The sequence below is a fragment of the Carettochelys insculpta genome, chromosome 22 (assembly GCF_033958435.1).
Source record: "Carettochelys insculpta isolate YL-2023 chromosome 22, ASM3395843v1, whole genome shotgun sequence".
In the NCBI taxonomy this organism is placed as follows: Eukaryota; Metazoa; Chordata; order Testudines; family Carettochelyidae; genus Carettochelys; species Carettochelys insculpta.
In genome coordinates this window covers 23,473,748-23,501,296 of record NC_134158.1, presented here as the reverse complement: position 1 = coordinate 23,501,296, position 27,549 = coordinate 23,473,748, and the positions used below count along the sequence as shown (strand labels likewise).

At 70.5% G+C, this 27,549-nt stretch overlaps 1 protein-coding gene across 5 annotated transcripts in view; it reads right to left on the bottom strand.

The window, feature by feature from the left end:
* LTBP4 (latent transforming growth factor beta binding protein 4) overlaps positions 1 to 21,750 on the bottom strand; it is a 39,005-nt gene extending 17,255 nt beyond the window's left edge. Inside the window, exons 1-22 of one of the 5 annotated variants that reach the window (XM_075017728.1) lie at positions 21,514 to 21,750; positions 19,328 to 19,398; positions 18,832 to 19,045; positions 17,662 to 17,822; positions 16,324 to 16,632; positions 13,264 to 13,479; positions 12,865 to 13,097; positions 9,106 to 9,208; positions 8,774 to 8,848; positions 7,837 to 7,959; positions 7,077 to 7,241; positions 5,835 to 5,993; positions 5,603 to 5,692; positions 5,299 to 5,430; positions 4,811 to 4,936; positions 4,377 to 4,502; positions 4,075 to 4,200; positions 3,852 to 3,977; positions 3,597 to 3,719; positions 3,285 to 3,404; positions 623 to 748; positions 430 to 555 (exon numbers count right to left, since the gene is read on the bottom strand). In XM_075017728.1, coding sequence (XP_074873829.1) covers positions 430 to 555; positions 623 to 748; positions 3,285 to 3,404; positions 3,597 to 3,719; positions 3,852 to 3,977; positions 4,075 to 4,200; positions 4,377 to 4,502; positions 4,811 to 4,936; positions 5,299 to 5,430; positions 5,603 to 5,692; positions 5,835 to 5,993; positions 7,077 to 7,241; positions 7,837 to 7,959; positions 8,774 to 8,848; positions 9,106 to 9,208; positions 12,865 to 13,097; positions 13,264 to 13,479; positions 16,324 to 16,632; positions 17,662 to 17,822; positions 18,832 to 19,045; positions 19,328 to 19,398; positions 21,514 to 21,737 — 3,274 coding nt within the window. In that variant the 5' untranslated portion in view covers positions 21,738 to 21,750. Of the gene's footprint in view, positions 1 to 429; positions 556 to 622; positions 749 to 3,284; positions 3,405 to 3,596; positions 3,720 to 3,851; positions 3,978 to 4,074; positions 4,201 to 4,376; positions 4,503 to 4,810; positions 4,937 to 5,298; positions 5,431 to 5,602; positions 5,693 to 5,834; positions 5,994 to 7,076; positions 7,242 to 7,836; positions 7,960 to 8,773; positions 8,849 to 9,105; positions 9,209 to 12,864; positions 13,098 to 13,263; positions 13,480 to 16,323; positions 16,633 to 17,661; positions 17,823 to 18,831; positions 19,046 to 19,327; positions 19,399 to 21,363; positions 21,438 to 21,513 lie in introns of those variants that run through there. The other 4 variants (XM_075017729.1, XM_075017730.1, XM_075017731.1 and 1 more) reach the window with 4 other exon arrangements.
* Between the last annotated feature and the right edge of the window lie 5,799 nt (positions 21,751 to 27,549).

The window sequence follows — 27,549 nt, the reverse complement described above, 5'->3', positions numbered from 1 at the left end:
CTGGACGCCTGGGTCCCCACACATAAGACACCAAGGCCCCTGGACGCCTGGGTCCCCACGCATAAGACACCAAGGCCCCTGGATGCCTGGGTCTCCACACAGATGACACCGAGACCCCCGGACGCCTGGGTCCCCACACATAAGACACCAAGGCCCCTGGACGCCTGGGTCCCCACACAGATGACACCGAGGCCCCCAGACGCCTGGGTCCCCACACATAAGCCACCAAGGCCCCTGGATGCCTGGGTCCCCACACAGATGACACCGAGGCCCCCGGACGCCTGGGTCCCCATACAGGTGTCAAGGCCCAGACGCCTGGGTCCCCACGCAGGTGTCAAGGCCCGGACGCCTGGGTCCCCACGCAGGTGTCAAGGCCCGGACGCCTGGGTCCCCACGCAGGTGTCAAGGCCCGGACGCCTGGGTCCCTACCGAGGCAGGAAGTGCCGGCTGGCGCGGTGGCGAAGCCCTGGGCGCACAGGCAGGTGTAGGAGCCGTCGGTGTTGAGACACTCGCCATGAGGGAAACAGAACTCGCCCTCCAGGCACTCGTTGACATCTGCAAAGGTGGGGGGTCAGCAGGGAGGGGGCTGGGCCCCGCCACCACCCCCCAGCCCCACACTCACCTGTGCAGGGGCCCCCCGCTGCAGCCGCCCGGTACCCCTGGGTGCACTGGCAGCGGAAGGAGCCGTTGGTGTTGGAGCAGCGGCCGTGGGGGCCGCAGGGCTCGCCAGCCTCACACTCGTCTATGTCTGCAGAGGGGGTGCTGGTCAGGGGCTGGGCCCAGCGACAAAGGCCGGCTGGGGGCAGTGGGGAGAGGCTGCCCATGGTTGGGGCCCAGCACCCACAGAGGGGGTTGTGGGGACCCAGGGGAGTGTCTGTGGGGGGTCGGGGGCCCATGGGGCGGGCGGGTCAGGCCCAGCGGGGGCGGGGGATGAACAGGTCACATGACTGCAGGGCCATGCCTCAGTTCCTCTGGTGAAACAAGGGGGGGTCACTGGAGTGAGGCTGCAGGTGGCCCCAGCCCAGGCAGGGACGTGGCCAGTGCCCCAGCCTGGAAGCAGGAGTACAGAGGAACCGTGGGCTGGGCCAGACAACTGAATGCAGGGGAGTCCGGGCGGGAGGGGGGGGACATGGCCCCAGCTCAGGGCTCCCCGGGGATGGACTTTTCGGTGCTAGCGAGCGCTGTCCCTCCAGTACAGCTTGTGGCTGTGGAGCCGGGCGTGGGGCCCTCGCTGCGGGGAGCAGAGGCTGTGACAGCGCTCAGCACAAGCAGCTGCTGCCCGCGTCCTGCGTCTTGCCCGCACGGCTCTGTAACCACTGGTGTCAGCGGTGGGATGCTTTGCAGCTCATGGACTCTGCGTTCTGGCACGGCTGACGGGGGCGCAGCGCAAGGCGGGAGCTTGGCACGACAGGGCTCAGGCGCTCTATACTTGCTGCTGACGGACAAACCTTCCCATTCCCTGGTGCCCAACCCTCTCCCCCAAGGGACCCACATGCAGATGGGCTGCCTGGCCGGGGGGAGACAGGGGTAGAAGCATTTTGTTGGCCAGCCTGGTGCCACCCACTGCCCACATGGGCTGGCATTTGGCAGCAGGGCTGAGTGGTGCAGCCTGAGCACAGCAGGCTGAGGAGCAGCCCTGAGAGAAGCACCCCAGAGCCTCCTCCCCGGGGCCATGGGGAGCATGTGAGCAGGCAGGGGCTGGCACCGGCCACAGGTGGCAGGGAGAGAAGGGAAGAGCCCCTGGGAGGTCTCTACTCTGGACTGGAGCTGGCCTCTCGCTCTCTGCCCAGCAGCCAGCCGGCCTGAGCTCCCTCACCCGGCTGCCAACCCAGCGGCGCAGACAGCTGGCCCCGGGGGATGTCTGAGCCACAGCATCTCTAGGGCTCTCCCTGGTGCTGGTCCCCAGGAAAGGTCTGCTTCTGTGGGGACTCTCGGAAGCTCAGCCCCCCAACTCTGGGGGCCTGTCCCGTGCCCAGGCCTGACGAGCTGAGCTGGGGCACTCGAGTACCCCTCTCTCAGGGACCGCAGCCAGGGCCCCTGGCAGGCACCTGGTGAAAACCTGCTCTTGCCACCCTCTGGGTTGTGTGAATCCTGGATCCCCCCATCCGGCCCAGGGAGGCGCTGCCCATCTGCCAGGGCCAGGCGGACCCGCTCCTGGAGGGGATCGAGCACCCGACCCTATCACACGCTCAGAGCCAGCCCTGAGAGGCCGGAGCTGGGCAGTGCCAGGTGGGGCTGGCAGAGGTGCCACACCTGGGTCCCCAGGGGGAGGTGGTCAGAGCCCGGCCAGCCCCCCTGAGTAAGACACTGGCCGGGCCTTGTCCAGGTCCTACTGCTGCACTGTACCCACGGGCACCCCTCGCCCCCCCCCCGGTGAGCTGGACCGAGCAGTGCCCCATGCTGGCAAACCTGGACTTTGCCAAGGCCGCTCCAGCGTTCCCTGGCTGGGGAGGGTGGAGATGCCCCGTCGGGCCCCTGACAAGAAGCTGCGGCCCCGGGAGCAGAGCTGCAGGGCCAGAGAGGCGCATGCCCTGGCCTGGGGGCGCTCAGAGGGCTGACGCAGCCGCATGGTCAGAGCAGGCGCCCTGCCAGGGCTGCACCCACTGGCTGGGCCATGGCGCTGCCACGTCGCCTGCCCCAGCTGGGAGCTACGATGGAGGTGCTCCCTGCTCAGGGGCCGTGGCTGTTGTAGCCAGTACGGCCACCCCGGTTCCTGCAGCTCTCGGGGGGAGGGGCCCCTTGTTATGCTGTCTGGGAGTTTTAGGGTTCTCCTGGCTGGGGCCCCAGCTCGCAGCGCAGTGCGGCACAGAACGGGCTGCAGGGGCTGGGCCCAGGAGGGGACGTGCCCAGACAACCCTGCCCCGGGCAGCAGCCCAGCCTCAGGGATGCGGGGCCAGAGCCTGGCTCTGAGCTCCCTGCCCCGCAAGATGCTGCTGGTTCCTGTTCCATGTGGTGTCCCCCCACCAGCTGGCCAAGGCACGCAGGGACACTGACCCCAGGCTCAAGAGACAGTGCTGGGGGGCAGGGCGGTAATTGAGCAGCACCCATGGGGGGCAGAGTGGGGATCAGCCTGGTACCCGCAGGGGCGGGGGGGCAGGCTGGTACCCGTGGGGGCAGGGCGGGGTGGGGGTGGGGGCAGGCTGGTACCTGTGGGAGCAGGGCGAGGGCAGGGGGGTTGGGGGGGCAGACTGGTACCCATGGGGGCAAGGCGGGGGTGGGGGCAGGCTGATACCCATGGGGGCAGGGCGGGGGCAGGCTGGTACCCATGGGGGGCAGGCTGGTACCTGAGCAGCGCCCGTGGAGGGGCTGGTAGCCCTCCCGGCAGGGCAGGCACTGGAAGGAGCCGGGCAGGTTGACGCACTCCTGTCCCGGGCAGGCCATCTGGTTCTCACATTCGTCGATGTCTGGGGGGGCGAGCGGGGGTATGGGGTTAATGACCCACCCCCCCACGGCAGGCACAGGGTCAAGCACCTGCGCCCCAGGACACGGCTGGGTGGGGAGCTGGGGCTCGAGCAGAGGGGTTTTACCAGGCTACGCCCTGGCCCCAGCCAGCCCGGCCCCACAGAGACACACCCCGCCCTGCCCCCACAGCTCACCCTGGCACTGGCGCTGGGGGCCGAGCCGGAAGCCGGTGGGACAGACACAGCGGTAGCTGCCCGGTGAGTTCTCGCAGCGCCCGGAGCTGCAGGGCTGCGGCGTTTGCCGACACTCGTCCACGTCTGTGGGGCACAGGGACAGCGTGTGTGGCGGGGGGTGCCGGGCATAGCTGCGTGCTTCCACAGAGCAGTGCCCTGAGCTCCCAGGCACGCGCTGGGGATCTTCTGGGCGGGGTGACAGGGCCCGGCTCTCACCCACACACTCGGTGCCCAGGGAGCTGGTCCGGAAGCCGCTGGGGCAGAGGCAGCGGTACCCACCGGCCACGTTCTCACAGCGCCCGGGGGAGCAGGGCGGGGGGCTCTGCTGGCACTCGTCTACGTCTGCAAGAGCCACAGCTGTGTCAGGGCTGCAGAGCCGGGGGCCCCTGGGGAACCCCCAGAGTGCAGGTGGGGGGCCCCTGGGGGGCAGGGCACGTACCCAGGCACTCGGTGCCCAAGGGGCTGGCGCGGAAGCCCCGGGGACAAGTGCAGCGGTAGCTCCCGGCTGTGTTCTCGCAAAGGCCCTGGGCGCAGGGCGGGGGGCTCTGGGCGCACTCGTCGATGTCTGCGGGGACAGGGGGCTGTGAACCCCTAGACACCCTGCCCTGCAGCCCCCCCAACCCCAGCTGCCCCCCAGCCCAGCCCCCCCCAGCCCCCTGCCTGCCCCTCCCCAGCCCCATCTGCCCCCCAGCCTCCCTATCCCCCAGTGTGGCTCCCCTTCCACCCCCAGCGCTCCGGTACCTGTGCAGCCGGGGCCAGAGGGGCTGGGCCGGTACCCAGCAGGGCAGATGCAGCGGTAGGAGCCAGGCGTGTTCTCACAGCGGCCCTGGGCGCAGGGCCGGGGGCTCTGGGCGCACTCGTCAATGTCTGCCAGCCGGGAAGGGAGGGAGGCCTCAGGACATCCCCTGTGCCGCGCCCAGCCCCAGGGCCAGCAAGGGGCCAGCGCTGCAGCAGGCGAGGGGCAGGGCACGCTCGGCCAGGTGGAGACACCAGCTGGCCCATCGCCAGGGAGCAGGAGCCGGTCGGTCGGTCCCCTGTGCTCTGTGCGCCGGGGTTGGTGCCCTACAGCGGAGGGCCCCGGCTGGGCCGGACGTGCCCGTTTGAAGCGCTTTGCCCTGCCCTGGTTCTCGGCTGTGCCCGCAGAGCCCAGCCCCCGCCCCGCCCCGCGGTCTCACCTCGGCACTCGGTGCCCGCCGGGCTGGCCCGGTAGCCGGGGGCGCAGACGCAGCGGTAGCTCCCCACCGAGTTCTCACAGCGCCCGTGGGAGCAGGGCCGGGGGCTCTGCCGGCACTCGTCCACGTCTGCCGCGAGAAACCAGTCCCTGAGACTGCGGGGGGCTCCCAGGGTACAGGGGCTGGGCTAAGGCCCCAGCCCCCCACCAGGGCATGGCGTCCCCCAGCCCCTCCCCCCAGCAGGGCGTGGCGTCACCCCAGCCTCTCCCCCCACCGGAGCACGGCATCCCCCAGCCCCCCCCTCACTGGGGCACATGCCCTCCCAGCCCTGCCCCACCAAGGCATAGCCTCTCCACCAGGCCCTCCCCCCACCAGGGTGCACGCCCCACCAGCCCCTTCCCCACACCAAGGCACACAGTCTCCCCCAGCCCCTCCCCCCACCCCCGTGCATCACCCCCCCAGCCCCTCCCCCAGCGGGGCGCGCCCCTCACCGATGCAGTGGGTGCCCTGTGTGCTGAGCCAGAAGCCGGGGTGGCAGAGGCAGGTGTAACCGCCCTGGCGGGGGACGCAGCGCCCCGGGCCGCAGATCTCGGGGTTCCGTTCGCACACGCTGCTGGGCACTGCTGACACAAGGGGGTGACCAGGCACTCCCCCCATCCCCCACCCCACCCAGCAGCTGCAGCCCCCCCCCTCCAGCCGCCCTCGCCCCAACCTCACTCCCATGCCTAGTCTGCTCCCCTCCCCCCACCACCCTCCTGCCCCCCACTGCACCCCCACCTCCCACCCCCCTATTACCTGAGGCAACTCTGGGGGCAGGCGTCAGGGTTGGGGGGGGCTCGGTGGGGCGCTGCCCCCCCGTTGCTGTAGGCCGGGCAGTCCAGCGGGCTGCAGGGGGACAAGGAGGGGTGAGGATGGAGCGGCTTGGGGGGGGGGGCCGACACGTGGGGGAAGCAGAAGACCCCGGGCACTGCCCTCCCCCGCCCCCAGGCCCAGGGGGCAGACAGCTGTGGGGGAGGGGGGAGCTCACGCGTGCTGGCGGGGGCGGAGGTGGTGGCCAGGTGCCCCCCCTGCTGGCGGCTGATGGGCACACGGGGCAGGTCATGGCCCAGGAAGCGGGTGTTGTAGCGCAGGTCGGCGGCGGAGTAGTGGTACCCGGGGCCTGCTGGGCAGCTCTCCTTGAAGCTATCTGCACGGCGCAAAGCAGCTGTGTGGGAACCCCAGCGTCCTGGCCCTGGCCCCCTGCTCCCACCACTCACCCCCACTGCCCTGCCCGAGCCAGGGGAGAGAACCCCGGAGTCCTGGCCCCCTGCTTTCACCACTCACCCCCACTGCCCTGCCCGAGCCAGGGGAGAGAACCCCGGAGTCCTGTCGCCTGGCCCCCTGCTCCCACCACTCACCCCCACTGCCCTGCCCGAGCCAGGGGAGAGAACCCCGGAGTCCTGGCCCCCTGCTTTCACCACTCACCCCCACTGCCCTGCCCGAGCCGGGGGAGAGAACCCCGGAGTCCTGTCGCCTGGCCCCCTGCTCCCACCACTCACCCCCACTGCCCTGCCCGAGCCGGGGGAGAGAACCCCGGAGTCCTGTCACCTGGCCCCCTGCTCCCACCACTCACCCCCACTGCCCTGCCCGAGCTGGGGGAGAGAACCCTGGAGTCCTGGCCCCGGCCCCCTGCTCCCACCACTCACCCCCACTGCCCTGCCCGAGCCAGGGGAGAGAACCCCGGAGTCCTGGCCCCCTGCTTTCACCACTCACCCCCACTGCCCTGCCCGAGCCAGGGGAGAGAACCCCGGAGTCCTGTCGCCTGGCCCCCTGCTCCCACCACTCACCCCCACTGCCCTGCCCGAGCCAGGGGAGAGAACCCCGGAGTCCTGGCCCCCTGCTTTCACCACTCACCCCCACTGCCCTGCCCGAGCCGGGGGAGAGAACCCCGGAGTCCTGTCGCCTGGCCCCCCTGCTCCCACCACTCACCCCCACTGCCCTGCCCGAGCCGGGGGAGAGAACCCCGGAGTCCTGTCACCTGGCCCCCTGCTCCCACCACTCACCCCCACTGCCCTGCCCGAGCTGGGGGAGAGAACCCTGGAGTCCTGGCCCCGGCCCCCTGCTCCCACCACTCACCCCCACTGCCCTGCCCAAGCCAGGGGAGAGAACCCTGGAGTCCTGGCCCCGGCCCCCTGCTCCCACCACTCACCCCCCTGCCCTGCCCGAGCCAGGGGAGAGAACCCTGGAGTCCTGGCTCCGGCCCCTCCCCCCCAGTGCCCGGCCCACTCACTGGAGCCAACGGGCGGGCACCGCTGGCAGCCCCAGCCCCAGGCCTTGCCCACGCGGCTGCAGCAGCAGATTTGGTTGGTGATGTTGCGTAGGGTGGGCAGGGCACAGGCGCCGTCCTGCAGCACCCGGTAGCAGGGGCCCTTGGCCTCTGAGATCACGCGGTGGGCTGGGGACAGACGGACACTCAGCCCCACACAGCCGCCACCAGGGCCCCCGCCCAGCCTGGCCCCTGGGCCGCAAGGGAGCTGCCATCCCCGGGGAAAGGCCCTCCATGCCCTGCCCCTGGGCCCCCTGGACCCTGTCTCCCCCCACCCTCTGTGCCCTGCCCCCCCCAGCCAGCCCCCCAACCCCACCCCTGTACCCTGCCCCCCAGCCACCCCACCCCCACACACCCCACCCCCTGTGCCCTGCCCCCCAGCCAGCCTCCAACCCCACCCCTGTACCCTGCCCCCCAGACAGCCCACCCCCACACACCCCACCCCCTGTACCCTGCCCCCCAGCCAGCCCACCCCCACACACCCCACCCCCTGTGCCCTGCCCCCCAGCCAGCCTCCAACCCCACCCCTGTACCCTGCCCCCCAGACAGGCCCCCAACCCTACCCCCTGTACCCTGCCCCTCAGCCACCCCACCCCCACACACCCCACCCCGTGCCCTGCCCCCAGCCAGTCCACCCCCACAACCCCCACTCCCTGTGCCCTGCCCCCCAGCCAGCCCCCCAACCCCACCCCGTGTCCTGCCCCCCAGCCAGCCCAGGGCTCACAGATGCAGGTGCTGCGGGAGGAGTCGAGCAGGTAGCCGGTGTGGCAGAGGCAGGCGAAGGAGCCGGGCGCGTTGCTGCAAAGCCCGTTCTGGCAGAACTCGCCCTCCTGGCACTCGTCCACGTCTGGGGAGGGGGCAGGGCTGTGCTGGGCTCTGTGGGGAGGGGGCTGGCCCCACACAGCCCCTCTCTGGCAGGGCAGGGCAGTGCACGGCGCTGCTTCCCCTCGGGGCCGCCGCACAGGCACGGACGCTGGCTGCTCAGCCCCAGAGAGGCTGGACCGGGCTGGGCCGTGGGGCACAGGACAGGGCCCCTGCGGGAGGCTCCGTGGGGCTGCTGGAGATGCTCCTGGACAGGGCTTGTGTGGAGAGGCCAGGCCCAGTCCCACTCCATGGGAACAGACTTCTCCTGCATTTCTCAGGGCCATAGGGCAGCCCCCACGGCCCCAGCTCCCCAGGGGCTCCCAGCTCCAAGCCCAAGGAGTGGTAGAGCCAGGGGGGGCCTGTCCCCCACGGCCCCAGCTCCCCAGGGGCTCCCAGCTCCGAGCCCAGGGAGTGGTAGAGCCAGGGGGGGCCTGCCTCCACGGCCCCAGCTCCCCAGGGGCTCCCAGCTCCGAGCCCAGGGAGTGGTAGAGCCAGGGGGGGCCTGCCCCCACGGCCCCAGCTCCCCAGGGGCTCCCGGCTCTGTGCCCAGGGAGTGGTAGAGCCAGGGGTCTGCCCCCATGGACCCAGCTCCCCAGGGGGCTCCAGGAGTGGTGGGGCAGGAGCTGAGCCCTATGGGGTGAATGTCCCAACAGACCCTCCCAGGGACTGGGCCAGAGCTGCCTGGGGTCCCTGCCCCTCCCCATTGGCCCGGCCCCCTTGCCCAGGGCCTCTCCCCTTCCACCTGTCCCAGCCTAGCCAGGTGGGGGGCCCCCCCCAGCACGCCCAGCCCAGCTCACCGTGGCAAGAGCCATTGAGGCGCCGGAAGCCGGTGGGGCACGGAGCCTCCTGCTGTCCCAGGGCGGGGGCACTCCCTGTGGGGAGCAGGGGGTCAGTGCTGAGAACAGCCCCCCTCCTGCTGTCCTCCCCAGGCCCCCCAGTGCCCCACCTGGCCCCAGTGCAGGGGGTCCCAGCCCAGCTCCTCCCACTGGCCCCAGTGCAGGGGAACCCCAGCCCAGCCTCACCCCCCCCACCAGCCCCAGAGTAGGGGAACCCCAGCCCCGCCCTCCCCCACCGGTCCCAAAGCAGGGGAACCCCAGCCTAGCCTCACCCCTCCACACTGCAGACCCACCTGGCTGGGCAGTACAGGGCAGACACTCACGCACGCCCCAGGCCACCCCAGCTCCACGGCAGCAGACGTCCTGGGTGCGCAGGCCAGGCAGAGGCGCCCTGCACTGCAAGCAGAGGAGCTGGTCTGTGTGGAGCCACCTGGGGGACTCCCTCGATTGGGGGATGCTGCACCCCTGGGCCCCCCCAAACCAAATCTTTCCAGCTGCATCCATGTACTCACACTTGGCAAACTCAGCCAGGCCAGCACGGCCTGTGCACGGAGGGGCAGGTGATGGCTGGCTGCTACCCAGCACATATGATTGTGAGCACCAAGGGGAATCAGCTGCCAGGCACACATGTGCCAGGACACGGCTGGCAGACACATGTGTGCCAGGACACAGCTGTTTTGACCGCCAGGCACGCAAAGGGGGACTCAGCTGGCAGCCACGGCTGTTTGCACTGCTAGGTGTGCAAATGGAGGCAGACACAGCTGTCTGCATGGGCAAGCATGCCAGCAGGTATCCACTGGGAAGTGCAACAAAATGTGGCTTTGTGGGGTTCGCTGGGGTTGCCTGCAGAGGGGGTGGCACTCAGCGTCCCTGGGCGTTACTGGTGTAGGTAGATAACTGTTACAGGGGCCAGCCCAGAACTGGGGACCCGGCCCGTGGCCTGGAGAAAGCGCCCCAGTGACTGGTGCCCAATAGACCCTGCTTGGAGGGCACAGCTGGGCCTAGCCCATGCGGGACAATGGGCTCTGTAGAGGGAACCCTGGTGCCCTGCCCAGCTGGTTCCAGTGGTGGTGGGGACAGTAGGGATGGATGAGTGTAACCTAGGCAACCAGGTAACAACTTTGCTCTTCTGGAAGCAGGACAGGCAGGGTAGGAGGATATCATGGGGCGTGGGGGGGTCCCCAGGCCCTGCCCCCCGCAGGCAGACGGACTCTCCCTCGGCAGGAGAACAGGGGGTTCCGGGGTGACAGGGACCCAGCGTAGAACAGACTTGTCAGTACAATCCAGCTTGGGGAAAGCGGCCCAGAGGGGTCCCTGAGCCAGGCCGTGGCCCCTTCCTCCCTCTGCAGCCAGCCCAGACTGCCCCACTCTTCAGCCCAGTTCCAATGCAAACCAGCCAGGCCCCTCCTTGCACCTGTGTCTGGGTTCCCAGGAGGAAAGGGCTCCGCTGGTGGCCTCACACCAAGGTACGGCCGGACACCGCGGGTAAGGAGCGATCCCCACAGTGCTAGTGGCTATGCTCTGGAGGACTGGCCGTTGGCACCAGCAAGGGACACCAGCCTACGCAGCCAGTGCCTCCATCCCAGCCAGGCAGGGCCCCAACCTCAAAGCCAGCAGGGCATTCCAGGAGCAGCTGCCGGACCCAGCTGTGCAGGGCCCAGGACTCCTGTATCTGCACCAGCCTGGCCCAAGGCAACCTGACCCTGGGAAAGGCAGGAGGCCCTGGCTGGTCCCCCAGGCTGTTCTACCTGGCCCATGATGTTCCCTCTCAGGAGTCCAACATGCCTGACAGAGATTGCTGCAGAACTCTTCCTGGCCTGGGGCCTTTAACTCAGTCCAACAATGTGGCATGTCCCACAAGCCCTGCCAGAGGGGGGAAAGCTGCCTTGAGGGCACTGCCCATCATAGAGGAGCCTTTCCAGGAGGTGGCCGGGACATACTGGGGCCCTGCAGTAAGGCGACATGTTCTGGGAAGAAATACATCCAGTGGTGGGAGATTTTTGCCACCCACTACCCAGAAGCAGGGGTCCTCCTGATTTCTACCGTGGCTAACACGGTGGCAGATGCGCTACTGTCCACCTTCAGCAGGGTGGGCTTCCCCAAGGATGTCCCCACTGACCAGGGGTCCAACTTCATGTCAGCCCGGCTGCAAAGCTTGGGGGACAAGCTTGTGGTCTGGCACACCTGGGCCACAGCCCACCACCCTTAGATCAACAGGCTGGTCAACCTGGGTTTTAACAAGCCCTTCATGGTGTTCACCGACACCTCAGACGTGGGGCTGGGCGCTGTGCTAATGCAGGTGAACAACAAGGGGGAGACATGCCCCGTTGTGTACATGAGCAAGAAGCTGCTGCCCCGGGAGCAGAAGTCGGCGGCCATAAAGAGGGAATGTCTGGCCATGGGGTGGGCTCTGGGGAAGCCGCAGCCGTACCTGTTTGGACGGCGTTTCACCGTGTACACCGATCACTCACCCCTGACCTGGCTGCATCACATGAAAGGGGCCAATACCAAGCTCCTGCGGTGGAGTCTGCTCCTGCAGGACTACGACATGGAGGTGGTCCGTGCCAAGGGGAACAACAACGTCCCAGCCGATGGCCTGAGTGACCCCGCTCAGGTCCCCATGGAAGCAGGCAGAAGTACGAGGAAGCCAGGGTGTCGGGGGTGGACGGCACTGCCTGCAGAGGGGCAGCACTCAGGTCCCTGGGTGTTACTGGTGTAACAAGTGGAAGGGAGCAGGAAGTGGTTACAGGGACCAGCACAGAACTGGGGACCTGGACTGTGGCCTAGAGAGCGGAGCCCCAGCGACTGGTGCCCGGTGCCCGGCCGACCCAGCTCGGAGGGTGACACAGTAGGGGTGGGAGGATTTTATTCCCCTAGTTCGGTCACTGCTGTCCTGTGGTAACCCCAGGTGGTGCCCCAGGTTCCCTAGGCCCAGCGTGGGTGTGGAGTGGTGATGGGCGTTGTGGTGTGAGGACTTCTCACACGCACATAGCCAGGGGAGCCCTTTCCTCCCGGAAACAGGCCAGGACGGGCGCAGGGGCCTGGCCGGTCTGAGTTGGAGCTGGGCAGTTGGGAGGTGGTCGGTCTGGGCTGGCTGCAGAAGGAGGAAGGGGCCAGGGCCTGGCTCAGGGACCCCTCTGGGCCCCTCTCCCCCAGCTGGATTGTACTGACGCCTCTGGTCCCTGTGCTGACAAGTCTGTTCTACGCTGGGTCCCTGTTGCTCCGTAGACCCCTGTTCTCCTGCCCAGGGAGAGTCCGTCTGCCTGCTGGAAGGCAGGGCCTAGGGACTCCCCGCCCCATGACACAGGGCACAGCTGGGTCTGGCCAGTGGGAGATTGGCTCTGACGGTTCTGGGGGGAGTAGGGGGACAGAGGAGGGGAGTGGCTGGGGGGTACTGGAGGCTCAGGGGAGGGATGGGGCGGCTGGACAGGGCAGAGGGAGCTGGTTAGGCTCCCCCCTGGCTGCAGGGCAGACTCAGCCGCACCGTGCTGGGGCTGCTGGGCCAGCAGGCGGGAGAGCTGTTCCACTCCCATGGGTGAGGGAGGCCCCGGTGCGCTGGGGGCTCAGAGGGGGCAGTCCCAGAGGGCAGAGGGGCCACCCCAAGAGAGTGGCCCCCAGAAGCGACTGTCACCCAGATGGGGGACACCGGGACTGCCCAGGTCAAGAGGAGGCACGCGGGTGTGCACCTATACAATGCCAACAGGGCAGCCGCTGGCACTGGTGTGCGTGCTGGGGACCAGCCCCCGTGAGCGAACGAGCACCTGGGTGCCAGACAAGTGCAGCGGGGTTGGCTGGCAGGGCGCACGTGTGCCAACAGGCGAGTGTGACACATGGACACAACTAGGTGTGAGGCTGAGTACAATCATTGCTTTCCTCACCTCCACCTCCCAGCCATGCCCCACGGAGTGCTGGCCCCTCGCACGCTCATCTGCCCCGGGCCGGCCCCCTCGCACGCTCATCTGCCCCGGGCCAGCCCCCTCGCACGCTCCTCGGCTGTCCCGTGCCCCATGCAGGCCTCCTGCGGGCCCCTTGCCCCTCAGTGCCCCCGTTACCTCCCCGGCGTGGAGCTGCTGGAAGCAGTACCCAAAGCCGGCACTCTCGTCGTAGGCGCTGGCGCGGGGGCTGCTCTGGGCCAGGGCGCTGACGAGGGCAGGGCGGGCAGGCGGGAGGGCGTTGGCAGGCAGCTCCCCCGGGGCACTGGCCTCGTTCACCCGCTCCACCTGGTGGATGGTCACCGGGGCCTCTGGCGGGTGCTGCACGTGGACATTCACCATGGACAGGGCGCCTGGGGGCAGAGGGGGGCAGTGCCAGGGCTGGGGGTGGTGGGGCACAGACATGGACACGGGCGAGGGCATCCCTGGGGGCAGAGGCCGAGCATTGTCCAGCCGCTGCAGGGCCCAGCCCAGCTGCCACGGGGCGTGGGTGTCCCCTGCCCCCTGCGGGGCCCTCACCGTCACGCTCCTGCTGGTGGTTGGCGAGGGGCAGCGTGTAGACGGACTGGGTGAGCGGCTGCGGGCCCCCCGGGCTGCCAGTCTCCTGCCCTGGGGCAGGGCGCTGGGCCGGGGGGGCTGGGATCTGGCAGAACTTGCCGGTGAAGCCAGGGGGGCAGAGACACTGGTCCTTCTTGATGCAGACACCCCCATTCTGGCAGAGCAGCGGGCACAGGACTGCAAGGCAAGGGCAGAGGTCAGAGGGCTCGGGGGTGGGGTGAGGGGCAAGGACCCACAGTGCCCTCCCAGGTCAGGGGCACCGGCAGGGCTGCGGGGCTGAGGGAGGGGAGTCGGGGGCACAGGCAGGGCTGGGGAGGGCTGCAGGCCAGGAGTAGGCAGCACCAGCAGGGCTGTGGGGGGGGGGGCCACCGGCAGGGTGGGGGGGCAGTGGGGGGCACCAGGGGGCACTGGCAGGGCTGGGTGGCTGCAGGCCAGGAGCGGGGGGCACCGGCAGGGCTGTTGGTGGGAGCGGGGGGCACCGGCAGGGCTTTGGGGGGACACTGGGGGGCACCAGCAGGGCTGGGTGGCTGCAGGCCAGGAGCAGGGGGCACCGGCAGGGCTGTTGGGGGGAGTGGGGGGCACTGGCAGGGCTGGGGGTGGGGCTGTTTCAGGCGCTGCGCCATCGGCACAGCTGGGGCAGGGGGTGGGTCCAGATACTGCTCCAGCCCAGTTCAACCATTAACCCTTTGGGGGCTGGGCCAGTTACAATCCCCCCCAGCGCGGGAAGCCTGAGGGGCCACCCTGGGGGACTTGCAGGGACCCACATCTAGCCTCCCCCGCCCCCACCCACTGCTGGGTACATGGCTAAGTTGTGGGCGGGGCTGGGCCTGGCCTCAGCTAACCCCCTCCCCCCCCGCCTGGCTGGGGTCCTGGTGCACAGATGTTCCCCCCCAGCCAGCTGTGCCCCCCCACCGCGCAGCAGCCAAGCCCCCCCCCCCCCCCCCCCCCCGCTGCCAGTGGCGCAGCTGGGCTGGGGTCAGCTGGAGGGGACAGCAGGAACCCAGACGGCGGGGACCACCCAGGTTAACCCAGCCCCCACAGGAAGGGGGGGCAGAGTCTTCGGGGGGCACTGTCTGTGCCCCCCACTCCCACAAGCCGCTGAGCCCAGGGGAGTGGGGTCCCACACATCCCCTCTACAGCTCCCCCCACACCCCCAGTGCCCAGGACAGAGCCCTGCTGGGCTGGGACCATCCCCCGCTGGGTCCCACCTCCAGACACCGGGACCCCCCGGCTGCAGCAGCTGGGGATGGGGGAGGGGGCTGGGAAGCAGCAGCAGGGAGGGTGCAGCCTGGGAGCCTCAGATGGGGGAGAACCCTCCCTCCAACTCCTCCAAGCCTGGCTGGAGCCCCAGCCCCATGCCAGCTCAGCCCAGAGGGGCCAGGTGGGGGTCAGCTGGAAAGGGAGCAGGCCGTGCAAGGGGGCAGCGCAGCAGGTGGGGGGGCAGAGCTCAGGGTGGCTGTGCCAGGTAAGGCAGGAGGCCAGGGATGGAGCACAGAGCGGGTAGGGACTGAGGGGGGCATGGCCCCAGCCAGGCAGAGATGCCATGATCCGGGGGTGCTCACGTGAGCAACATCAGACAGAGAGCCAGCCCCTACGCCCAGCCTGCACTGCAAGGAGCCCAGCCCCATGCCAGGGGAAACTGAGGCACGGGCCGAGGAAGGGTCTTACTTGAGGTAGCACCATGGCGTCCTGGCACCCAGCCCCCTGCTGTGACCACCGGACCCCACAACACTCCCCTAGCAGAGGAGAACCCAGGCGTCCGGGCGCCCAGCCCCATGCTGTTACCATCACCCCCGCTCCGCTCCTCCAGCCGGGGCAGAACCCAGGCGTCCGGGCACCCAGCCCCCTGCTGTGACCACCGGACCCCACAACACTCCCCTAGCAGAGGAGAACCCAGGCGTCCGGGCGCCCAGCCCCATGCTGTTACCATCACCCCCGCTCCTCTCCTCCAGCCGGGGCAGAACCCAGGCGTCCGGGCGCCCAGCCCCCTGCTGTGACCACCGGACCCCACAACGCTCCCCTAGCAGAGGAGAACCCAGGCGTCCGGGCGCCCAGCCCCCTGCTGTTACCATCACCCCCGCTCCGCTCCTCCAGCCGGGGCAGAACCCAGGCGTCCGGGCGCCCAGCCCCCTGCTGTGACCACCAGACTCCACAACGCTCCCCTAGCAGAGGAGAACCCAGGCGTCCGGGCGCCCAGCCCCATGCTGTTACCATCACCCCTGCTCCTCTCCTCCAGCCGGGGCAGAACCCAGGCGTCCGGGCGCCCAGCCCCTGCTGCGCTCGCTGGCCCCCAGGCGCAGGCGTGGGAGGCAGGGCCGTGGGTTCTCTGCTTCACCCCCAGCGGAAGTCCAGGCGGGTCCTGCTGCCGAGCCGGGACAGGGCGGAGCCGGCTCCCAACCGGGGGCCGGGGGGGGTCGCACACAACAATGAGCTCATGGGACAGCGTGGGCGGGATGTGGAGCAGCTGGGACAGGCTGGGAAAAGCCTCTCCTGGCCAGAGCTCAACCCACAGCCCCAGGAGCCCCCCAGCCAGCCCCACGAGCCCGCCCTGCCCCCCAGCCAGCCCCACAGAGGCCCCCTGCTGACCCCCAGCCCTGCCCCTGCCAGTGCCACACCCCCAGCCCTGCCCCCAAGCCAGCCCCCTTCCCTCACCCCCAGCCAGCCCCACACACCCTGCCCTGTCCCCTGGCAGCCCCACACTGAGCCCTGCCTCCCCAGAGCTCTCCAAGCAGCCCCACAGCAAGCCGCCCCCTGCCCCCCTGGAAGGGCCTGAAGAGCGCGACTGGCTGGGGGGCCCAAGGCAGGGGCGTCTCCCACCCCCAGGCCGGCAGAGGCAGCTCATCTCCCTGCTACGTAACTCACACCCAGCCAGAGACTTGACGGGGAACCCCAAAGCTCTCCTACCCCACGGCCACCCCCCAGGTGCCCCCACAGCAGCAGGTGCAGGGCGGGGGGGGACTCCAGAGAGCCCCCTGCCGGCAGCAGGTGCGGGGCGGGGCAGGGCCGGCGCCCAGTACTCACAGACGCGGAAGCCGGTGGCACGGGTGGCGGGCCCGGCGTGGTCCCCGCTGTCCAGCACGGTGGCGTTGCCGCGCTCGCAGCGGTGGGTGCAGCGGTGCCCGGAGCAGTGCAGCCGGCACACCGTGGGCGTGAAGAGCACCCGCAGCCGGCTGGGCGCCTGGGCAGCAGCGAGCGCCAGCAGCAGGGCAGCGGCGGCCAGCGGCAGCAGCAGGCGGGCGAGGGCTCCGGCCATGCCTGCGCCCCGGGCAGCAGCAGCGCAGGAGCAATGGCGCTCGACTCCCGCTCCGCACCGAGTGCCCGGCCAGCTCCCTGCGAGTGAGCGGCGCGTGGAGCTGGGCTGGGCAGGGTGCCAGAGGGACCTCGGCCATCATTGCCGCCGCCGCGTTAACTCTTCCCCACCCCGCGCTGCGCCACGCCGTGCCGGCCCTGCCCAGCCCAGCCCCCTGCGCCCTCTGCCCCCGCCCAGCCCCCTGCACCTATCTGCCCCCGCTGGCCCTGCGCCCTCTGCTCCCACCCAGCCCCCTCTGCCCCTGCCAGCCCTGCCCAGCCCCCTGTGCCCTCTGCCCCCACCAAGCCCCCTCTGCCCCTGCCAGCCCCCTGCGCCCTCTGCCCCTGCCCAGCCTCCTGCACCTATCTGCCCCCGCCCCATGCGCCCTCTGCCCCCGCTGGCCCTCTGCCCTCTCAGCCCTCTGCCCCCACCCAGCCCCCTCTGCCCCCACCAGCCTAGCACCCTCTGCCCCTGCCCAACCCCTGATGGCCCTGCGCCCTCTGCCCCCCACCTGCCCAACCCCTGCCAGCCCTGCACCCTCTGCCCTCACCCAGCCCCCCTGCCCTCAGCCCCTGTCTCCCCATGCACCCTTGGCCCCCCTCACCTGCCCCGCCACCCGCCCTGCACGCCCTTGCCCCCCCACAGCCCCACACCCACCCTGAATGCCCCATCAGGCACACCTCGCTTTGGGCCCCAAACATCCCACCCCACGCCCGGCATGTCCAGCGCCAGCCCTCGGCCCTGAGCACCTCCCCTCCTCCCCACACCAGCCCTGAAGATCCCTGCCAGGAGCCCAACCTGAGATACACCCCAATCGCTGCTCCCAGCCGCCCCCTTGTCCCAGTGGGGGCAGGAGCAGGGAGCCCTGGGCAGAGCCGGGGCTGATTCTGGCCTGGGACAAGCGGCAGGGGACAGTGTCAGGCGGGTGGCACCCAGCACCCCTCAATTCCTGAACAGCTGCCCCCCACCGTACCCCCCACACCCCAATGTGCCCTGAGGCTCTAGCCCCCTCAGCCCCCAGCTCCAGCCCCCCGGCCCCCCACCGCCCGGCCCCAGGCTTTGCCCCGTACCAGGCAGCAGGGTCTGTGGGGGATGGGGGTGTCGCGTGCAGGGGGGAGCCGTGGGGGGTGCCATCTTGCTGTCCTGGGCTTCCAGGTGCTTGACCAGCGCTGAGGCCAACTTGTCCCTGGCACTGACCCGGCGCCGCAGCACAGCCTGGACCTCGGCCGGCCTGGGGAGAGCGGTGCACTGAGGGGTCCCAGCTGCACTGAACCCCACTGCTGCTGCCCCCCCCAGCGCCCCCCACTCCCTGCCCCTAAACCCCCACAGCCCCCTGCTCCCCACCCCACCCCCTGAGCTGGGCTGGGTCAGCCACAGGGGGGTGCCCATGTTGCTGCTCAGGCAGAGAACCCAGGTGTCCTGCCTTCCCCCTCCCCTATAGGGGGTGAGACGCCCTGCTGGGGGAAGCCCCTCCCCGCTCCCCAGCTGCGACATGAGCTCAGGGCCTTGGCTGGCTGCCGGCTCCCGCCAGGAAGGGCCAGGCCTGGGAACGGCGGCCCCTTCCCTGCACAGCGGGGCTGGTGGGGCACAGAGCCCCCCCAGCCACACAGAGCAGCTGCTGCTGGCCCCCACCCCCGAAGAGGAGACCCCATGGCCGGAGGGGCTGCCAGGCCAAGTCCCCCATCCTGCCTCCCCAGGAGCAGTGGGGGGTGGGGGGGGAGGCCAGAGGATTTCACCAGGTCTATAAATAGCCCTGGAGCAGCCAGACAGACAGACAGACGGCCCTGCGCCCCCCTGCTCTCCCATGGGTCTCACTTCCACCACCAGGAACCCAGAACCCACCCACTACACAGCACCAGCCAGCACACAGCACCCCTGACCAGCACTGGGGCCCAGCTCCCGCCAGGGCCCTGGAAATGAGCCGCAGCCAAACTTCTAAAGGAAAAGAGCAGAGACGCCCCCTGGCTCCCCCCCACCCCCTATTCCTCCCTTCCTGCACCCCCTCCTGCAGCCCCCCTGCTTCCTGCCTGCACCCCCCTCCTGCAGCCTCCATCCCCCCACTCCTGCAGCCCCCTGCTCCGTGCCTGCACCCCACTCCTGCAGCCTTCATCCCCCCCCTCCTGCAGCCCCCTGCTCTGTGCCTGCACCCTGCTCCTGCAAGCTCCATCACCCCCTTCCTGCACCCCTCTCCTGTCCTCACAGCTCCTTCTCACCCTTCCTGCAGCCCTTGCCCCACTCACGTCAGTGGCCGCCAGCGCACAAAGGCTGCCTTCCTGGAGGTGCTGGGTATGGGGCGTGGGACTGTGGCTCTGGCCAGGTGGGAGCTGGACCTGAACCGTGGAGTGTCGGGGGGCAGCACCTGTTCACACCGGTGGCCAGCAAAACCTGGGGGGCAGGTGCAGACCTGGGGCTCCTGGCACAGCCCCCCATTGCGGCACTTCGGGGTGCAGCTGGCTGGAGAGAGACAAGGGCTCAGAAGAGGAACACAGCTGGGTCCCCCCATTCCCAGCTCCCCAACTCCCCACAGCCTGCCCTGCATGTCCCAGACCCTCCCCATGGCCCGGGGCCTGTGTCCCAACCAGGGTTGCGGTGGTGTGCAGAGGGGCAGGAAGAGTGACCCCAAACGTGGGAGGGACGAGGGGGGCGGGACGCCCCAGGAGGACCCCCCCATGTCCCCAACCCTGGGTCTGCTGCCTCCTACAGCTGAGGTGGGAGCAGCACAGACCCCCCCCATACCTTTTGTGCACTTCTGGGTGTGGGGGGCCAGGCTCCAGCCAGGGCAGCAGGCTGTGCCGCAGGAGCGGGGGCTGCCAAGGGAACAGAGCACAGTGAGGGCAGCCCTGCCCCACTCCTGCCTGAGCTGAGGCCCCCGCTTCCAGCCACACCCCCCCAGCCTGGGCCACCCTCCCAGGCCCACCCCGGCCTCAGCTGGGACCCTCCCTGCCACCCCCACTCCCACCTGGCCTGGGCCCCCCTCCCAGCCAGCTCCTGCTGCAGTCCCAGGGCCCAGAGCAGACCCCTCCCCTGAAGGGCCCAGCCCAGCCCAGCCTCCTGGGGGCCAGAGGCTGAGTTACCCAGGCCTCTGGGACAGGGGGAGGGCAGATATATGGGGGATAGTGGGGCTGCCTGAGCTAACAGCACTGGGGCCATCCTGGAGTGGGCTGTCCATTGGGAAGGGCAAAGCCAGGACTCCTGGGTTCTCTCCCTGACTTGGTGGGGGCTGGGAGCCAGGACTCCTGGGTTCTCTCCCTGACTAGTGAAGAGAAGAGGAGGGGGATTGAGCTGTTCTTTAGTTCTGACCCTGGGGACGCCCCCCAGAAAGTTGCTGGTCCCCACCTGCCTGTAGAGACCCCCCTACACCCATCCTCCACAGGTAACACCCAGCCCTACAGAACACAAAGGTGGGCCTGGGCTGCACTCAGGGGCTCCTGGCTCCAATGAAAGAAAGGTGGGGGCAGGTTAAGCCTTCCCCAGGGCGCTGTGGGGAGGGGGTTTGCCTGGCTCCAAGGGGGAGCAGGGAGCCAGTTCTCCTGCCCTGGCTCCCACCCCGAGCTGGGAGAGAACCCAGGAGTCGGAGGTCCCAAGGGCCCCCTGTTCTGACCACTAGCCCCGCTGCCTGCCTGTGGGGCGCTCTGACCAGGGTGGGGAGGGGGTTGGGAGTCTGGCGCCCTGAACAGCTTTTGCAGCAGGGAGCCAAGGGCAGGAACCAGCCCCCCGCCAGGTCTCCCGCGGCAGGATCGGCCCCTCCCCCCCGCAAAGACGTGGTGGGGGAGGGGCAGCACCAGGAGGTGGAAACGTGGCCCCAAATTCCTCAACCACGTTTCCTCCAGGAGCTGCCAGGCCCCTCCCCCACAGCCGAGCCAGGGGGTCCCCCAAACTGCCCCCCCCCACAAGGCAGGCACAGCACAGGCAGGGGCTGAGCTCAGACTGGCCTGGGCTGCCGGCTGCCCCCCACCCCCTGCTGCTCCTGGCCTGCCCCCCCGGCCACTCCACTGTCCCCCAGCCCTGACCCACAGCCCCCGCTGCTCCTGGCCTGCCTCCCAGACACTCCACTGTCCCCCAGCCCTGACCCACAGCCCCCGCTGCTCCTGGCCTGCCTCCCAGACACCCCACTGCCCCCCCCAGCCCTGACCCACAGCCCCCGCTGCTCCTGGCCTGCCTCCCAGACACCCCACTGCCCCCCCAGCCCTGACCCACAGCCCCCGCTGCTCCTGGCCTGCCTCCCAGACACCCCACTGCCCCCCCCAGCCCTGACCCACAGCCCCCGCTGCTCCTGGCCTGCCTCCCAGACACCCCACTGCCCCCACAGCCCTGACCTACAGCCCCCTGCTACCCTGGCCCTGGGCCCCCTCGCCTCCAGAGTTCACCAGGGTGGGGGCTGTCTCCCCTCATTAACCTAGGGGTCCCGAGGGAGGCGCCCAGGTGGCGATGGGGGGCACAAGAGGAGACCCGGGGAGAAGGTGGCTGCAGGTGCTCAAGGCAGGGGCCCACTTCACAGGTCTCCACCCTGCTCCCGGGCTGCTGGACAGAGCAGGCCACGGCCGGCCCCACGGCGGAGCTCTGCCCCCAGCCCGGTCGGGGGCCACGGGGGCCCAAGGGGCAGGCGAGAGCGCTGGGACAACCGCGCCCTGGTGCAAAGTGCGAGAGCCCCCGGGGGAGCAGTGAGGTGGGGACAAGGGACGGGTGGATCGGCCACCCGGGGGGGGCGGGTGGACCCGGCGGGGGCTGGCGGCCGAGCGCGCCCTCCCCTTCCTGGCGACTGGGCCACTTGCCTGGCTCCCGCGTTTCCCTCCGGAGCGCCGGGGACGGGGACGGGGACAGGCCCGCGCATGGGCTACCGCAGTGGCCGCGGCCCCCAGCTCCGGGCTGGCCAGGGCAGCAGGGCTCGGCCCCCGGGCAGGGCGCGCCCTCCCCCCACTCACCTGCCTGCCGCGGGGACGCGCTGGCCCCGCCGGGCCGGGCTCGCTCGGCGCTTCTCCTGCGGGCCGGGCGGGCGGGACCCCGCGGGCAGGGGGCGGCCGGGCCGGGGGCGCTGGGCCCTGCGGGCGGGGCTCAGCCCCTGGGGCCCGGCCCCGCCCTGGCCTCGCACCTCCCGCAGCAGCAGCGCGGCCAGCAGGGCGAGGGCGGCCAGCGCGGGCGGCTGCATCGTGGCGGGGATCCCCCGGGCATCCCCCGGGGCGGGTGGGGCTCGGGGGGAGGTGGGAGGCGGGGCCCGGGGGAGGGGCCTGGGGGGCGGCGGGGCAGGGGCGGAGACGGGCCCGGGGGCACTTGACTCCCGCCCGCGGACAGAGCGAAGCGGCGGAGCTGGATCCTCGCTGCCCGGCTAGGCCGGGTCTCCGGGCCCCCTCCCCGCCGGGAGCCGGGGCGGGGCCGGCCTGGCACCGCAGGTACCTGGAGGCGGCTGCAACCCTGTGGCGGAGCTGAGCAGCAGAGGGGGACCCTGAGAGTAAGGGAGGGAACAGGGGCAGGACGCAGGCGTCCTGGCACCCAGCCCCTTGCTCTAACCACTAGTCCGCACTCCCCTCCCCGTGCAGGGGAGAGCCCTGGTTCCTAGGCCCGCCCCTTTCTAACTGTTCCCATGTGTGCTGCTCATGGGATGGGGGTTACCCAGAGGTCAGGCCTGGGGGGGGTGTTGTGATCCCCTCCCTCCAGGAGTGAGGGGTCGCGGGTGCCAGCAGGGCAGATCTGGACTGACCAGACACCCAGGGGGTGGGGGTGGACCGACAGACAAACACGTCTGCACCCATGGGCTGACCCCAAGGGGACTGGCTCATGTGCCTCCTTTCCCAGCCAGCTCCAAGGGGCTCAGTGCAGAGACAGACGGTGTGAGACAAGCAGGTCCTGAATCCAGCCGGGTCACTGGAGGGTCCGGACAGACAGGAGAGCCCCGGGCCCGCCACCGCTGAAGTTCAGAGCCCCCCGCTGGGGCTCAGCAGGGCTGCGTGGCTGGCCTTTGCCTGGGCTCTGAGCCAGGCTGAAAGTTCACGTTGCCGGGGGCAAGCTGCCAGCTTGTGTGCACCCCTGGCGGCAGGCTGGGACCTTCCTGCCGGGACAGAGCTCCAAGACAGGGAACAACAGCCAGACATGCAGTGTTGTGACCCAGATGCTCCATGCACCATGACACTCCCTCGCCCCACACCCAACAGGCCTGCAGTGGTAAGGCCCAGGGGTACCTTGAATGGTTACCCCCCCAACCAGCAGACAATCAGTGGTATGGCCCAGGAATGCCCTGCAATGTGCCCCCCAACCAGCAGACAAACAGAGCCCACGAGCACACTGCACTGTGACCAACCGACCAACAGACCCCGCAGTGGTATGACCCAGGGATGCGCTGTACTGTGATCCCCCCCATCCAGCAGACACGCAGTGGTATGACCCAGAAGCACCTTGCACTCTGCCCTCCAACCAGCTGACCCACAGCGGTATGGCCTGGGGGAGCCCTGCACTGTGGCCCCCCTATCCACCAGACACAGTGGTTTGGCCCAGGGGAGCCCTGCACTGTGACCCCCCCATCCACTAGCCACAGTGGTATGGCCCATGGGAGCCCTGCACTGTGACCCCCCATCCAGCAGACAGGAAGTGGGATGGCCCAGGGATGCTCTGCACTGTGATCCCCCATCCAGCAGACTGGCAGTGGTTTGGCCCGGGGTGCCCAGCACTGTGACCTCCATCCAGCAGCCCCGCAGTGGTTTGGCCCAGAGCGTCCTGCACTGTGATCCCCCCATCCAGCAGCACCGCAGTGGTTTGGCCTGGGGTGCCCAGCACTGTGACCCCCCCATCCAGCAGCCCTGCAGTGGTTTGGCCCACGGCGCCCCGCACTGTGACCCCCCCCAATCCAGCAGCCCTGCAGTGGTTTGGTCCAGGGCGCCCCGCACTGTGACCTCCATCCAGCAGCCTGGCAGTGGTTTGGCCTGGGGTGCCCAGCACTGTGACCCCCATCCAGCAGCCCCGCAGTAGTTTGGCCCAGAGCATCCTGCACTGTGATACCCCCATCCAGCAGCCTGGCAGTGGTTTGGCCCAGGGGAGCCCAGCACTGTGACCCCACCCCATCCAACAGCCCAGCAGTGGTTTGGCCCAGGACGCCCAGCACTGTGACCCCCATCCAGCAGCCCCGCAGTGGTTTGGCCCAAGGCACCCCACACTGTGACCCCCATCCAGCAGCCCCACAGTGGTTTGGCCTGGAGCATCCTGCACTGTGATCCCACCATCCAGCAGCCCTGCAATGGTTTGGCCCGGGGCACCCAGCACTGTGACCTCCATCCAGCAGCCTGGCAGTGGTTTGGCCCAGGGGAGCCCAGCACTGTGACCCCCCCCATCCAACAGCCCAGCAGTAGTTTGGCCCAAGGCACCCCACACTGTGACCCCCATCCAGCAGCCCCACAGTGGTTTGGCCTGGAGCATCCTGCACTGTGATCCCACCATCCAGCAGCCCTGCAATGGTTTGGCCCGGGGCGCCCAGCACTGTGACCTCCATCCAGCAGCCTGGCAGTGGTTTGGCCCAGGGGAGCCCAGCACTGTGACCCCCATCCAGCAGCCCCACAGTGGTTTGGCCTGGAGCATCCTGCACTGTGATCCCACCATCCAGCAGCCCTGCAATGGTTTGGCCTGGGGCGCCCAGCACTGTGACCCCCATCCAGCAGCCCCGCAGTGGTTTGGCCCAGGGCGCCCAGCACTGTGACCCCCCCCCCCTTTCCAGCAGCCCCGCAGTGGTTTGGCCCAGAGCATCCTGCACTGTGACCCCCCCCAATCCAGCAGCCCCGCAGTGGTTTGGCCCGGGGCCCCCCCTGCACCCCGCCCATTGCAGCAGACGGGAGCTGAATCCAGCGGTTTTGCATTGTGATTATTCCCCCCCATAGAAAACTCCTGCGCCGGTACAAAATCTGCCCCAGAGCCCGCCCCGCCCCCGCGGCCCGTCCCCGGCGAGCGCGCTGGGGAGCCCGGCCCGCCCCCCGACTCCCGCTGCCCACGTGCTGGGTGCCCCCGAGGGGCCGCTGGGAACCGGCCCAGCACAAGGCGCCTTGGCCCCGCCGCTGTGCAGGGGACGGGCCTGGGGACCCCCCAGCTCCCTGGGGCCGCGGCGGCCGCACGAGCAGGCAGGGCCCCGGCGGCCCACGGAGCACTTGGAGAGGAAGAGGCCCTGGCCCCCTCCGCGGAGCGGGGAGCCGGCGGGGGGCAGACCCTGGGGAGAGCCTCAGCCGGGGCGGGGTCTGGCCCGTCGGCGGGGCAGAGGCACTTCTAGGCCGTGGGCCTGGTGATTGCTCAGCGCCGGGGGTGACACTGGGGCCTCAGCCCCACACCCCACAGGGCCCCGGTTCGCCTGCGGCCCCAGCCTGGCGCTCTGGGCGGGCAGCCCGCCAGGGAGCGGCCTGAGCCGGCGGCGCTGCCTCGGACGCCTCTTCAGACCCGAGTCTGCTCTGTCCCCCCCGCCGGGCAAAGCCGCCCCATGTGCCCCCCCGCCCGCGGCACAGTCCCGGCCCGGGGCGGCGGCTGCTCGCGGGGTCCAGCTGCGCTCCGGGCTGTCGGGGGCGGCCGGGCCGGGCCGGGCTAGACGGTGGTGTAGACGTAGACGAAGATGATGACCAGCAGGTTGAGCAGGGTGCCCGCGATGCCCAGCACGGCCAGGACCCGCTCCTCACGGTCCTCCTTGGACTCCGGGTCCGGCCGCTCGCTGCCCGCGGCCCTGGGCACCATCCTCACATCCAGCGCCTCCACCCGCAGCTTCAGGTCCACCTGCTGCGGGGGGAAAGGTGAGTGCGGGGCCCCCTCCGCCCCGCCGCGCCGCCCTCCCGCTCACGGAACGCGGGGGGCGGGGGGCGGGCGCCAGGAGCCAGGTCGGCGCCGGCGTGGGGGAGACCAGACGCACTCGCCGGCCTCGGTCTTTGCCCCCCGGGCGCCCCCCACTCCAGACCCGCAGCCCCCGCTGTCCCGGCACGGGTGCCCGGCGGGGCGGGGCGGGGGCCGCAGGTGCGTGGCCAGTCCCGCCCCCACTGAGCGCCCCGCCAGCCAGGCGCAGACGCGACGCCCCACGCGTGAACGGCCGGGTGGGGGAGGGCGGAGGACGCGGCTGCAGTACAGGCGCAGCCGCAGCCGGGTCGCGAGTGAACTCCGCGTGGCCCCCCTCCCCGCTTCCGTCAGCAGCCGGTGACATGGGCGCCGCGTCAGCAAGGACAGTGGGGCGCCCCCCGAGCCGCGGCCCCGGGCGCAGTGGGGGCGGGGGGGCCCCGCGGGCTCCACGGCGAGTGAAAGTGCATTTACCGAAAGAGAAACTGAGGCCCGTGGCGGGGGGAGGGGGTGGGCAGAGAACCCAGGAGTCCGGGCCCCCGCCCCCTCCCCGGCGGGAACCCAGGGGCCCGGGCCCCTCCCGCACAGCCGGGCACTGCCCCACGCCCCCCTCCCGCACTGCCGCAGGTTGCCGGGCGGCTCCCAGCCGTGGGGCCGCCCCACAGGGGGGCGGAGGGACCAGCTGTCTCCGTGGAGCCGGGGACGCAGCGGGGCGACCCCGCGCCACCCCCCGGACGCCTGGGCTCCGGCCCCGTCCCCCAAACCCCGCAGGGGGGCACCTACCAGGCACTGCATCGGGAGCAGCCGGCGCGTCTCGGCTCCTTCCGAGCCGGCTGCAGCGGGCTGGGGAGCCGGAGCCGGAGCCGCGCGCTGGGGGGGGAGCGCCCCCGGCCCCCCCGAAGAGCTCCAGCCGCGGGAGGGCGCGAGCGGGCCTGGGCAGCGGCCCGAGCCCCGTGCGCGTGAGTGTGCGCAGGGCCCGCGTGCGAGGGGCGAGCATCTGGCGGCCGCCGTGCGAGGGAGGCGAGCGTGCAGGTGCCGGGAGCGGCGGTCACCGCGGCCGGCTCAGCCCCTGGGGTCGCTCTCTGGCCGCGCTCCAGCCGGTACCCGAGGCCACGGGGAGGGGCGGGGCGGGCGCCGGCCCCATCTCCCGCCGACCGGCAGCGCCGAGGCGCCCCGCAGCCCCGCCCGCGATGCTCCGGCGAAACACCTCCCCCCCGCCCCGCCGCCGGTTGCTAAGCAACTGCCTCCGGGAGCTACATCCCGCACCGCAGCCGGGCTCTGGCGAGGGAGACGGGGCGGTGGGTGGGGGCCGAGTGCGGGTGGCCCAGCAGGGGTCCCAGGCTGATGGAAGTGCAGAAGGGTCCCGGCGATGGGCATGGGGGGGCCTGGCCCACAGAGAGCAGAGCCGGGGATGCAGAGGCTGCCTCCCACTCACAGCCTGCGCAGGGGACCCAGGGCTCCCCACTCGGCAGCGGGGTGTGGTACTGGCTGAAATCCCTCCCCCAGGGAATCCTGCTGCTGTTCTCTGCTCACCTGGCTGGGAAGCAGTGAGGCTGGTTCCCTTGGCACCCAGGGGACTGAGGGGCTGGGAAGCCCCCCCACGGATGCAGGTGGAAGGGTGGGCTTCCCTGTGCAGAGACCCTCACCCCCTGCCGCACCAGGGCCCCATTGGTGCAGAGCCCTCCCCTGGGGCCCACATGGGGCTCACATCCCGTTGGGTGCTGAGCAACCAGGATTGCTCTGCGCTCTGGTCCCCCCTCTGCTGGCAAAGGGCCCAACCCCACCCCCCCTTTGTCCATGCAGCCCAGGAACCCCCGATCTTGGCTGGGGTGTGGGCAGTGCCCAGCCCGCTCGTGTGAGTTCTGTATCACACTCGTCAGGCCCTGTCGTGGTTTTACAGTTGGACAGAGGCACAGGACACGACCCCACTCCCCTGCCGGGCCTGAAGCAGCACTCAGGGCAGGGCCAGCAGCCGTCCCCTCCCATTGCTCTCATGGGTGCCCTGATGTTTTTAGAAAATAGGCAACTTGCCCTGTTCCCTGGCAGCTGGTGTCAGGGTGATGGCCTCTCCCCGCAGGGAGCCCCTCCATGGGTCGTCCGCCTCGCTCCCCAGCCTCCCGCCCCTCAGCGAGGTAGCTGCTGCTTCATTCCCTGGCCCCCCACTGGGGACTCTGTAA